The following is a 12,730-nucleotide window of genomic DNA, read 5'->3' as shown; positions in this document are numbered from 1 at the left end:
CCATCACTAAAGTGCCTACAAGGCTATATGGTTTTTGTTTTTTGTTTTTCAAAATACACCTACCTAAAGTTTTTACTACATGAAACAATGCAGGATTCACTAGTTTCCTGCCAGCTAGGTTACAATAATAAAATCTGTTCAGGAGAGAAAAGTTTCAGAAAATAAAGCAAAAAAAATTATTTTTATCTTATCTGTAGCTTTATAGTTTACTGGTTATATTTTTACCAGTCGTTCTTATGTTTGTATATAACACATCTCATTGAGAAATAACAAAGCTACTAGTATTGCAGCAGAATGAGTAGATCAAACAGGATCTCACCCTACAGAATGGGCTCTGGAGTCACACACAGACCATGCAGACCCAAGTATGAATCACAGCATATTTAGTCTATTTCCCATCTGTAAAAGTTAATTACTTTTATTGGAGTGTCAGGATTAAATGAGATAATTTATGTGAAAAGCCTCTAACAGAGTACCTGACACACAGCTGTTCTTGTTTCCTCTTTGCCTTTTCATAAGCAGGGTTAAAAGTCATTCCTTTTTTTTTTAAATTGTTTTTTATTGAAGAAAGTCTGGCATCTAAATAAAATGACTTCAGTATACACCAGTAATTTCTTTGTCTTGGCCTGTAATTGTACAAAGCAATCACTCAAGATTCCAGTGGCATGAAAAAAATATAGATGCTTATGAAGCTACTAAAAAGGATGTGTTCACTTTTCCTTTCATCAAACATCCTTTCATGATGTTCCACACTACTATAAAGGTATAACATCTTTAGTGTGACAGTGATCCCCACAAGGACTACAAAAAGCAGATTCTTAGCCTCTCCAGCAAATGCCTTCATTGGTGATCTGTACTGCCAAGATTTCTTTTCTATACATACTTCTCACTCCTCTCCCTTCCTCCTTTTTAAATTTATTATTATTATTATTTTGCCTTTTAGGGATGCATCTGAGGCATAGAGAAGTTCCCAGGCTGGGGTCAAATCAGAACTGCAGTTGCCCAGCCTATGCCACAGCCACAGCAACATGGGATCTGAGCCACATCTGCGACCTACAACCACAGCTCATGGCAATGCCAGATCCTTGACCCACTGAGTGAGACCATGGATCGAACCCAGATCCTCATGGACACTGGTCGAATTCATTACTACTGCACCACAACAGGAATTCCTCCTCTGCTTTTTTTTTTTTTTTTTTGTCGTTGTTGTTGTTGCTATTTCTTGGGCTGCACCCGCGGCATATGGAGGTTCCCAGGTCAGGGGTCGAATCGGAGCTGTAGCCACCGGCCTAAACCAGAGCCACAGCAACTCGGGATCCGAGACGCGTCTGCAACCTACACCACAGCTCACGGCAACGCCAGATCGTTAACCCACTGAGCAAGGGCAGGGATGGAACCCGCAACCTCATGGTTCCTAGTCGGATTCGTTAACCACTGCGCCACAACGGGAACTCCACCTCCTCTGCTTCTTAAAGCAACTTGAGTTTTCATATATATCTCCAATCAGAGGAATACAAACTTTCTCTTAGTGAACTGTTCAGAAACCACTCTCTATGATTACTTCTGTGGCTGTTCTCTGATCTGTTTCTGCCTCAATACTATAGTAATAAATGGGTTCTTATGATCACATTTTAATATATTCCTATTAGTTCACAAGAAATTGGACAAGGCAAAATGGAACATTTTTAAATGTGACCTTACCATTCCAACATGCCGATCAACATTAAAAAGTCGTTTGTTGGATCCTTCTTCATAAAGTTTAGAAAGGACTAATTTTTCCACCCCAAAGACAACGCCATCTTTACACCTGATTCCAATAGCTGTACTGAAACAAGCAGAAGAAAATCAATTTAACTGAAAAAAAATTTTGTAAACCTAAGTTAAAAAAAAATAATAATAATAATAGGAGTTCCCATCATGGCACAGCAGAAACAAATCCAACTAGGAACCATGAGGTTGCGGGTTCCATCCCTGGCCTCGTTGAAGGGTTAAGGATCAGCGTTGCTGTGAGCTGTGATGTAGTTTGCAGACGCGGTTCGGATCCCGAGTTGCTGTGGCTCTGGCGTAGGCTGGTGGCAACAGCTCCAATTGAACCCCTAGCCTGGGAACCTCCATATGCCGCAGGTGTGGCCCTAAAAAGACAAAAGGCAAAAAAAAATTAAAATAGGCAAATTTGTTTCTTTTTTCGTCTTTTTGTTTTCTTTAGGGCCATACCCTTGGCATATAGAAGTTCCCAGGCTAGGGGGTCTAACTGATCGTCAGCCTACACCACAGCTCATGGCAACGCCAGATCAGATCCCCAACCCAGGGGATTGAACCCATGTCCTCATGGATACTAATCGGGTTCGTCACCACTGTGCCACCACAGGAATTCCCTGCAAATTCATTTCTTAAAGGATATTAACTCTTTAAATATATCTGAAAACTAGAAGGGGCAAACAACAAAATGTAATGATCCATAAAAATGATCATTTGACAAAAAACATTCCTATCATGACATAGAAAGGTATTACCACATAAGTGAAAAAAGATGCCAACAAAATATGTTCCAAATGGTACAGTGTCTATAATATGTTAGCCATATTATAACAAATGTTGATTAAAGTCATGTTGTTAAAAATTGTACATAACATGCATGCAAAGGACAGGCTACATATAAACTAAAAAGTTAACAGTGACTAATGTGGGTGGAAAGATGATAATTTTTTTTCTTTTGCTTTTTCTGCAATAACCATGTGTTGCTTACAGTAAGTATATAAAAGAATAAAATATATATTTTGTACAATTGCTTAAAACAAAATAGATCTTAAATCTCAAAACAATCTAAAGTAAAATGTGGAGAAATTATATATTGCCATTTTAAGATGAAAATACATTAATTACTTTAATCTTCTAATCCTTTTAATAAAGTGAATGCTAATCAAAAACAACCAGAAAAATGAACTGACCAACACACAAATTTTCTTAAGAATCTCAGACATTCCTTCCACAACACTTCAGGTATCTTTTCAAGTTTAAACTCTTTGGCCCAGGATTTCCCGTCGTGGCTCAGTGGTTAACAAATCCGACTAGGAACCATGAGGTTGCGGGTTCGATTCCCGGCCTCACTCAGTGGGTTAAGGATTGCCGTGAGCTGTGGTGTAGGTCACAGACTCGGCTCAGATCTGGCGTTGCTGTGGTTGTGGTGTAGATTGGCAGCAACAGCTCGGATCAGACCCCTAGCCGGGGAACCTCCATATGCCTTGGGAGCGGCCCTAGAAAAGGCAAAAAAAGACAAAAAAAAAGACTAAATAAATAAACTCTTTGGCCCAGCTTTCAAAATTCCCAAGAATCTGCAAAACCCAGCTTAGTCAATTCCTATCATAAATCCTGTGCTCTACTGAATTCGACCTCAATGTCATACCTCAAACACCTTAACGTTCACTTTTGTGTCTTTACTGAAATTATACTAACTCTAGAATACACTTCCTCCTCACCACTACACATTTAAATAAATTTCCACAAACTTATGAAAATTCATTTAAATAGTCTCAGGCAGACTTTCCCAATTGTTCCAACTCATCACCATCCTTACTTTTCAGAATCTAAAATGTTCTTTATTCTAAACTAAACATTCTCAAAGTGTGGCCTATAAGGTCAAAATTACTTCTGTAAAAATAAAAAGACATCATTTGCCTTTTCCACTTTGTGTTTGCACTGATGATACAAAAGCACTGGTGGGTAAAACTACTGGCACAAATAAGGCAGGGATGACAAATAGCAGTAGTAAACTACTTCATTGCTACGCTCTCACAATTTAAAAAAAAAAGCCATTTTCAGTTAAGAATGTCCTTGATAAACCAGCAATTAATTTTATTAGATGTCAATATTTGAGTAACTGTCTTAATTATCCTTAGAAAATGGAAGGTACTCAAAGTATTTCTGCTATACATCAAAATACAATGATTGCCTAAAGGAAAAAGCACTGATAAAAGTAAACTGAATTGTGACTTTCTTTATGGAACATCTGTTTTTACCATCAAAGAATAACAACTATGATTATTTCCACTTAGACTTTTTTTTCCTAAAATAACAAAGTAAGTCTGTCGTCACTTCAAGGAAAACAACTGACAGTATTTTTGTTGTCAGTCTTAAAATTTGAGTTTTCAAGAATAAACTGGAATTTTAGAAAACATATTTACCACTGTGAGCTTGTCTGCTTCCCAAAACTTTTACTGTCAGTTTAGCGGTGATATTATTAAGTGTGATGTTTCTGATAGCTTATAATGAAATATGTCTAATTTGGAAGGTCTGCTATAACTCAGTGAACCAATATTTAGCAAATGACCTTCTCACAGTATTATCAATCATGCATGGGTAAAACATACAAAGTGCAAGACAAACCAATAGATTCTTTTTTTTTTTTTTGTCTTTTGTTATTGTTGTTGTTGTTGCTATTTCTTGGGCCGCTCCCGTGGCATATGGAGGTTCCCAGGCTAGGGTTGAATCAGAGCTGTAGCCTACACCAGAGCCACAGCAACGCTGGATCCGAGCCGCGTCTGCAACCTACACCACAGCTCACGGCAACGCCGGATCGTTAACCCACTGAGCAAGGCCAGGGACCGAACCCGCAACCTCATGGTTCCTAGTCAGATTCGTTAACCACTGCGCCACGACAGGAACTCCAAACCAATAGATTCTAAATGTAAAAGTACAAAAAGTTCATCATTATTTTTTCAGACACCACACAGCAACTAACCTTTAAGAAACTAATATCTGGAGTTCCTGTCGTGGCACAGTGGAAATCAATCTGACTAGGAAACCAAGAAGTTGTGTGGAAGGATCCGGCGTTGCTGTGAGCTATGGTGTAGGTCACAGACCTGGGTCAAATCTGGTGTGGCTGTGGCTGTGGTGTAGGCCTGCAGCTATAGTTCTGATTAGACCCCTAGCCTGGGAACTTCCATATGCTGCAGGTATGGCCCTAAAAAGCAAAAAGAAGAAAAAGAAGAAACTAACACCTGTTCAGTTTTGTTTTGTTTTTTTCCTTTTAGAGCCACACCCATGGCATATTGGAGGTTCCCAGGCTAGAGGTCGAATCGGAGGTGTAGCTGCCGGCCTACACCACAGCCTCAGCAACGTGGGATCTGAGCCTCATCTATGACCTACACCACCGCTCTCACGGCAACGCCAGATCCTTAACCCACTGAGGAAGGAAGGATCAAACCCGTATCTTCGTGGATAATAGTCGGGTTCATTAACCACTGAGGCATGATGAGAACTGTTCAGTTTCGATATAATATCAAAAACCAACATGCATAAAAAGCTATTAAAGTACCCCTAACTTTTCCAACAACATACCTATATGAAGCCTGATTTGTCTCACACACTTCAACAAAAGTAACAACATATTGAAGCAGAAGCAGATATGAGACTGTTTTATATTAAGCTTCAAGTAATTACTGAGGTTTACCGAAATATAAAACAATGCCACTCTTCTATTTTTTTTACATTTTGGAAAATAATTTTAATTAAAAATGTTATTAATGCTACTTAAATATTTTAATAAATGTTAATTTATTTAACATGTAACTGTTTATTATTATTTTAAATGAATATATAAGCACTTTTGATTTTATCAGTTTTAATTTCTGATATGGTAAATACTGATGAACCTATAGCTTACATAAGTAAATGTTCTTTGAGGTCCTCAGTGATTTTCTTTCGAGTATAAAGGGGTCCTAAGACTAAAATTTAGAGTATGCTTTTGTTCTAAACAATCTAGCCTTACAGTTAAGTTGCACATATTCCTTTCATGTCTTGATTCCTCAATGAGCTAAAGGAGAAGATTCTAACTTAATCCCTTTTTCATCTGCATATTACTTTCTAGAGGCATACTTTTATAAAATAGTTATGCTATACATTTTTTAATGCTTTTAAGTATTCACTTCTGTAACATTAAATATTCGTTTTGGAAGTTCCTATGTTTAACATAACATACTCAAACACCGGTGACTTGGGGGTGGGGGGCACACCTATAGCATGTGGCCAGGGACTGAACACATGCCACACCAGTGACCCGAGCTGCTGCAGTGACAATGCTGGATCCTTAACCTAATGTGCCATAACAGAACTCCCAAAACATCTAACTTTTAAATTCTCAAGATTAGGATTTCCCTTGTGGCCCAGCAGTAAGGATTAGGCATTGCTACTGCTACGGCTTGAGTTTGATCCCTGGCCAGAGAACTTCTGCATGCCTTGCGTGTGGCCTAAAAAAATAAACATAGAAAATAAAAAATTGCTGGCGTTCCCGTTGTGGCTCAGCAGTAACGAACCCAATTGGTATCCATGAGGATGCGGGTTTGATCCTGGGCCTTGCTTGGCAGATTAAGGATCAGGTGTTGCCATGAGCTGTGGTGTAGGTGGCAGACACGGCTCAGACCTGGCGTTGCTGTGTAGGCTCCAGCTATAGCTCTGATTTGACCCCTAGCCTAGGAACTTCCATATGCTGCAGGTATGGCCCTAAAAAGACAAAAATAAAAAATAAAAAAAATTTAAAAATAAGAAATTTCTAAGATTAAATTTCTTTAAAAGAGTTTATCTCCTTTTGATGCAAAAATATAATCTTATATCAAATTATTTGGTTAAATGTTTCCTATCAGTTTTATATGCCAGACTCAAGAAAATTCACAATCTAATTTTTCTATTTTCCACTTTTCTATATCCACAATACACTTCAAAATTTTCAAAAATATTTTTAATATATTCCATTCTTATGGTAAGGTATGTGAAAAGGTTAGATGGCCACAGCCCAATTCTACAGACAAAAAAATAATATTCAGAGGACTAAACAGTGGACCCTATATAATACTACCAGTAAGCAGCAGCTAGAAGGGAAATTCACTTCTTCTGATCCTTATCCAATATTCTAACATACCGGGTCATATAGTTCCCTTTAAAAGAGGAACTTTCCTATTATAGCTGGTTAAAAATCATAAAATTAAAAAAAAAAAGAGGAACTTTCCTACTAATTTTTTCTTTTTGCAGGAAAAAAATATTCATTTTCTTATGTTTCAACTTTTAAAAATTAGATTTCTTCAAGTTTGCTTGTTTTTTTTTGTCTTTTTTTTTGTCTTGTTTTGTCTTTTTAGGGCTGCACCTGTGGCATATGGAGGTTCCCAGGCTAGGGGTATAATCGGAGCTGTTGCTGCAGGCCTACACTGCAGCCAAGCCAGATCCGAGACCTATACCTCAGCTCACGGCAATGCCGGATTCTTGACCCGCTGAGCGAGGCCAGGGATCAAACCTGCACCCTCAAGGATGCTAGTCAGGTTTGTTAACCACTGAGCCAAGACGGGAACTCCAAATTTGCTTAAACTTAACAGTTCTAAACCATATTTGGAAATGCTTTATAGAAAACAAACTGCAAAGATCCTCATAGTCTAGTCTCAATTTTCTGGGTCATTTCGAAACTTATCTCCAAGTTTTCTTCTAGTCAAGACATCCACCTGTTTTTACAGCAATGAAAATGCAAGAATGCAAAGGAAGAGAAGAAAAATGATAATTTCCTCAAATCTTCCTCTAGCTCCCTGGTCCAAGAGCCTGTCTTCCTTCATCAGCAATAAAATATGTGCCAACTTTTTTCTTGAATCTGACTCTGAACTCTTATCAGGCTTTGTATACAATGACAAATAGAGTTCAGCCTAAAATTCTTAATAGCCTTACTTATATTATCAGATACTGACATTAAGTGTCAATATCTCTAATAACATTTAAGCATAAAATAAACTAGTTTCATTAACAAATCCTATAAGAAGACTTAAAATGTATTTTTGCACAAAATTTTTTTAAATACTATTTCATAAACCATTAGAAATCCATACTCAGAAGATGGTACCAAAAAATGAACATTTATTTATGCAGTAACTACTGAGGGCTCTGTGCTAGCACAGGCAAAGACCAGTTAGTCTCTACCCCATGAAACGTCCATAATTAAAAACTGAAGATACTGGCAGAAAGTGAAAAAAAAAAATGTGTCTAATGTGGATTTTTCTAAATTCTAGAAACATTTCCCTAATTATACAAATTTTCAATATAATGAAAAAATTGAGCTCAACACTGTACATTAGGCCTTAAAAAAATGTTTTTAAGAGCTCCAGATAAGTTATGGAGAAAATTTTTAAAAGTCCTTTAATTCATCCCAAAACTGTTTTAGACTCAAAAATACAATGATAGTAAGTATAACTGATTGCAAAATTTCTTCAATAAAAGACTCATAAAATTTGTCAACAAGAGACCAAGTGCACTGGTTATTTAAAGCACAAGGAAATAAGAGCTCAGACAATAAGGTCACAATCCTAGCAGCCAAGGAAAACAATGATATAAATCAAGAACTGGAAAAAAGGAAAAAGGGCTAGCAAAGATGATGATGAATTTGTTTTGTTTTTGGCCACATCTTCGGCCTGTGGAAGTCCCCACACCAGGGATGGAAGTCACAGCCAGAGCAGTGACCCAAGCCACTACAGTGATAATGCCAGATCCTTAACCAGCTGAACCACAAGGGAACTCCAGTGGATTTGGTTTTATATACTTCACTTGAGACATGGTGGAATGTCCACGTGGATAATCCCGGAATCAACTGGAATATAAGACTGAAGCTCATGGAAAGATCTAGCCTAAAGAGAGTTCTGGAAATGCCTAATAAATTGACATAGTTTTAGGGTTATTTTGTACCAAGAACTATAACAAAGCCTAATCAAAAATATAGGAGACACTTAACACCTGGTTAAAATATTCCAATTTCAAGTAAAATAGTGTTTCTTACCTACTATTTTCCACAGCCTTCATAGCATATTCAACTTGAAAAACTCTTCCATCAGGAGAGAATGTAGAGGCTGACAGGTCATACTAGGAGGAAAAGAAAATAATAAGTTTATAATGATGTATCTTTGGCAGTAGTAACTTTACAATTGTTTTTCCTAGATGGCTTTCACATTAGAAGTGTGTTAAATCTTGGAGTTACTGTCGTGGCGCAGAGGAAGCGAAATCTGACTAGGAACCATGAAGTTGTGGGTTCAATCCCTGGCCTCACTCAGTGGGTTAAGGATCCAGCATTGCCACGAGCTGTGGTGTAGGTTGCAGATGCGGCTTGGATCTGGCGTGGTTGTGGCATAGGCCAGCAGCTACAGCTCTGATTAGACTCCTAGCCTGGGAACCTCCATATGCAAAGGGTGTGGCCCTAAAAAAAAATACAAAAAGACCAAAAAAAAAAAGTGTGTTAAATCTCAACAAAGATTGTGCTTTGAAGAGGAAGAGAAGCAAGTCAGAGCAGCAATATTAGCTAAGGGAAAGTGACTTGATTTCTGCTACTGAAAAGCAAAAGATACAAGTCAGAACTTTTCCCACTGAACACAGCTCAGTTTTTTAAAAATTACTATGGCAGAAACAGCACTGGAGTTCCCGGGCCAGGGATCAGATTCCAACCACAGCTGTGGCCTAAACTGCAGCTGTGGCAATGATGGATTCTTAACCCACTGTGCCAGGCTGGGGATTGAACCTCCGTCCCAGCACTCTCAAGATGCTCCTGATGCCGCTGTGCCACAGTGGTAACTCTGAGAGTCACAACATTTGAATTCATAGTTGTTGCACTAACAAACTGAGAACCTTAGACACATCATTTAACATTTAAATATATTTAATAAGCACCTATTATATATTAGTCACTACAAGGAAATAGAAAAAATACTCATTCTGGAGGTCCTTCATTTTCAAATCAGACCACAAGCAAATCTAGGTGCTGGAGATACAGCAGTAAACCAGAAAGGTACTATGATGAAAAGAAGACAGGGTGAAGCAAAAGTCTCAGGGACTACCATAGACTACAGAGCTCAGGGAAGGCACTTCTGGGGCAGTTACATTTAGTTATTCAGGATGAGCCAGATCCGAATAATAGCTAGCCATTTAGCATATGGAAGAGGAGCTGCCCTGGCATTTCCTGTTGTGGCACAGCGAAAACAAGTCTGACGAGGAACCACGAGGTTGTGGGTTCGATCCCTGGACTCACTCACTGGGTTAAAGATCTGGCATTGCTGTGAGCTGTGGTGTAGGTCACAGACTTGGCTCAGATCTGGTATCACTGTGGCTCAGGTGTAGGCCAGCAGCTACAGCTCCGATTAGACCCCTAGCCTGGGAACCTCCATATGTTGCAGGTGTGGCCCTAAAGACAAAAAAAAAAAAAAAAAAAAAAGAACTTAGGGTAGAAATAAACTGAATACAATCAAGAAAAAGAAATGAGGCCCCTGTTCTTGAGCACCATTAATGGTAAACAGAAGAATAAACTAACTGTATCAGAGGCAGCTAAGGGCCAAACTAGGTTAAATCTTCCTAGGCTGTAGTAGGAAGTTTTACATTTTATTCTAAATGCAATAGAAAGTCAATGGAGTTTAAGCAGAGGGGGCTATATCTAATTTTTTTAAAAACATCATTCATCTGGAAAATGAATTGTAGAGGGAACGAGAGGAGGGTAGAGATCAGATATCCAAAGGTAGTGCCTTAGACTACAGAAAAAGAGAGGTGTAATTTAAAAAAAAAAAAAAAAAAAAAAACTTACTAAAGGTTGGCTCCAGGAGTAAAGTAAAAAAGAATTTTAAAAGTGCATTACTGATTTTTTTTTCCATCTGAGTAACTAGAATTGGACCACTGAAATAAAAATTGTAGGATGTGCCAAATGGCAAGAGAAGAAGAAAACCCAGAGATCTACTTTGGATATGTAGCATAAAATGCCTATTAAACAATGAAGTGGAGATAAATGTCAAGAAGACAGGTCTTCATATCCGGAATTCTTAGTAAGAACTGAAGATAGGAGCTGTCTTCAAACCGTGGTGCTTCATGAGTCTCTGTTAAATGAAGATCCTTAACTCTACCACTGTAAAACCAAAATATCTCACATGGTTATATGAAGGGTTTGTAGAACTAAACACTCAATCTAGGATATTAACGTAGTTGGAAAGTCAATTAACTACAGGGAATTCCCATCACAGCTCAGTGGTTAAGGAACCTGATTGGTATCCATGAGGACACAGGTTCAATCCCTGACCCAGTTCAGTGGGTTAAGGATCCAGTGTTGCCATGAGCTGTGGTGTCACGGATCAGATCTTGCGTTGCTGTGGCCCTGGCCTAGGCTGGCGGCTACAGTTCTGATTGGACCCCTAGCCTGGGAACCTCCATATGCCTCGGGTGAGGCCCTAAAAAAAGACAGAAAGACAAAAACAAAAAAAAGAAAGAAATGATCTGGAGTTCCCATCGTGGCGCAGTGGTTAACGAATCCGACTAAGGACCATGAGATTGCGGGTTTGATCCCTGGCCTTGCTTAGCGGGTTAAGGATCCAGCGTTGCCATGAGCTGTGGTGTAGGTTGCAGACACGGCTCTGATCTCACGTTGCCGTGGCTCTGGCACAGGCGGATGGCTACAGCTCTCATTCGATCCCTAGCCTGGGAACCTCCATATGCCGCAGGAGCGGCCAAAGAAATGGCAAAAAGACAAAAACAAAACAAAACAAAAAGTCAATTAACTACAACATGCATTACTGAACATCTACTAATCTAAAAACGATATGACAATCTCAGCATCTGATAACCGAATGGATTAAACCATTTCAAACTTAAGTTGCCTACTGTCAAACTCGGAAAACTAGTATTTGGGCCTAAAGGTGAATATCAAACTCTTCCGAACAGTGGGAATGGATGAACTGAGAAAACCCAACATTCAATGCTTCTGTTGCAAACAACTAATAAATATTTCTAAACAAAAACTGTATTTTCTAAATAAAGAAATACATAAAAGGAGTAAGCAGAAGACTGCATATACGCAGTACGTTTATCAAAGGTTTTAAAGTAATAAAGCCGAACAAGTTAACAAATCCACCTCCAAAATCCTCAACAGTCTGTCTATTGAGTCAGAAGCGGTTAAGTCAGCAGCTAATCATTTAAACACTAACGGCACTGATACCTCAAAGTGCTGGTAAGTAATTTGTACACCAAAAGCTAGGACTACAAAGAAAAAAATGGAAAGGATTCTTCAGATTGCGCTTCCTTACTAATTCTGACAAGTTTCCAAGGACTCACACAGAGCGGTGCAACAGCACACTCGAAAGGAAGTCGTAGAGAATCTCCGTGAGTCAGCAGCATCCTAGGAACTGCAACGGCGGTCCCTGGAAAGCTGTGGCTCAGACCCTGGAATCCCAAGCCACCTTGCCCTACTGGTTCTCAAGAGGCTAAGAGTCGCCCAAATCCTTCACAATTTCAGGCCCCACGAGGTTCCACTTTCGGTTTCCCTAAGCGGCTAAGGAAAGTGACTCAGCAAAAGGGGGCTCGAAATCTCACTGCTGCGCCGCCAAGCCCGCTACACCTGAGCTGTGAAGCGTCAGGTCCGAGTCACCGCAGACACGAGCTCAGCAATCAGCGAAGGAAAGACCTCAGGGCCCCGCACAACTGGAAGCGGCCCACTTGCCCCAAGGCAGTCCCAGCGCACCCTAAGCTGGCGCAGCCCAGGCAGTGTGTCCACGTTCTCTTCTACGCTGATCCTTAGGCTAGACTATCACGCCGAGAAACAACGAACTTACCCCAGTGCCGATTGAGCTCATCGTGCTAAAACCACCAGGCCGCCTAAGGCTTCAGGCCCAAAGCGATCCCCTTACACCTCAGTACGCAGACTAGTAACAGGCTCTCTCATTGGCTGTTCTTCCAACCAATAGTT

At 39.4% G+C, this 12,730-nt stretch overlaps 1 protein-coding gene across 1 annotated transcript in view; it reads right to left on the bottom strand.

The window, feature by feature from the left end:
• PSMA3 (proteasome 20S subunit alpha 3) overlaps nt 1–12,730 on the bottom strand; it is a 27,235-nt gene extending 14,505 nt beyond the window's left edge. Inside the window, exons 1-3 of the mRNA XM_047767443.1 lie at nt 12,597–12,730; nt 8,801–8,883; nt 1,702–1,825 (exon numbers count right to left, since the gene is read on the bottom strand). Of these exons, the coding sequence (XP_047623399.1) occupies nt 1,702–1,825; nt 8,801–8,883; nt 12,597–12,617 (228 nt within the window). The 5' untranslated portion in view covers nt 12,618–12,730. The remainder of the gene's footprint in view (nt 1–1,701; nt 1,826–8,800; nt 8,884–12,596) is intronic.

This window comes from Phacochoerus africanus, chromosome 2, assembly GCF_016906955.1.
Source record: "Phacochoerus africanus isolate WHEZ1 chromosome 2, ROS_Pafr_v1, whole genome shotgun sequence".
Taxonomy (NCBI): Eukaryota; Metazoa; Chordata; class Mammalia; order Artiodactyla; family Suidae; genus Phacochoerus; species Phacochoerus africanus.
Note: the sequence above shows the minus strand (reverse complement) of the source record. Positions and strands in the feature narration are given on the sequence as shown.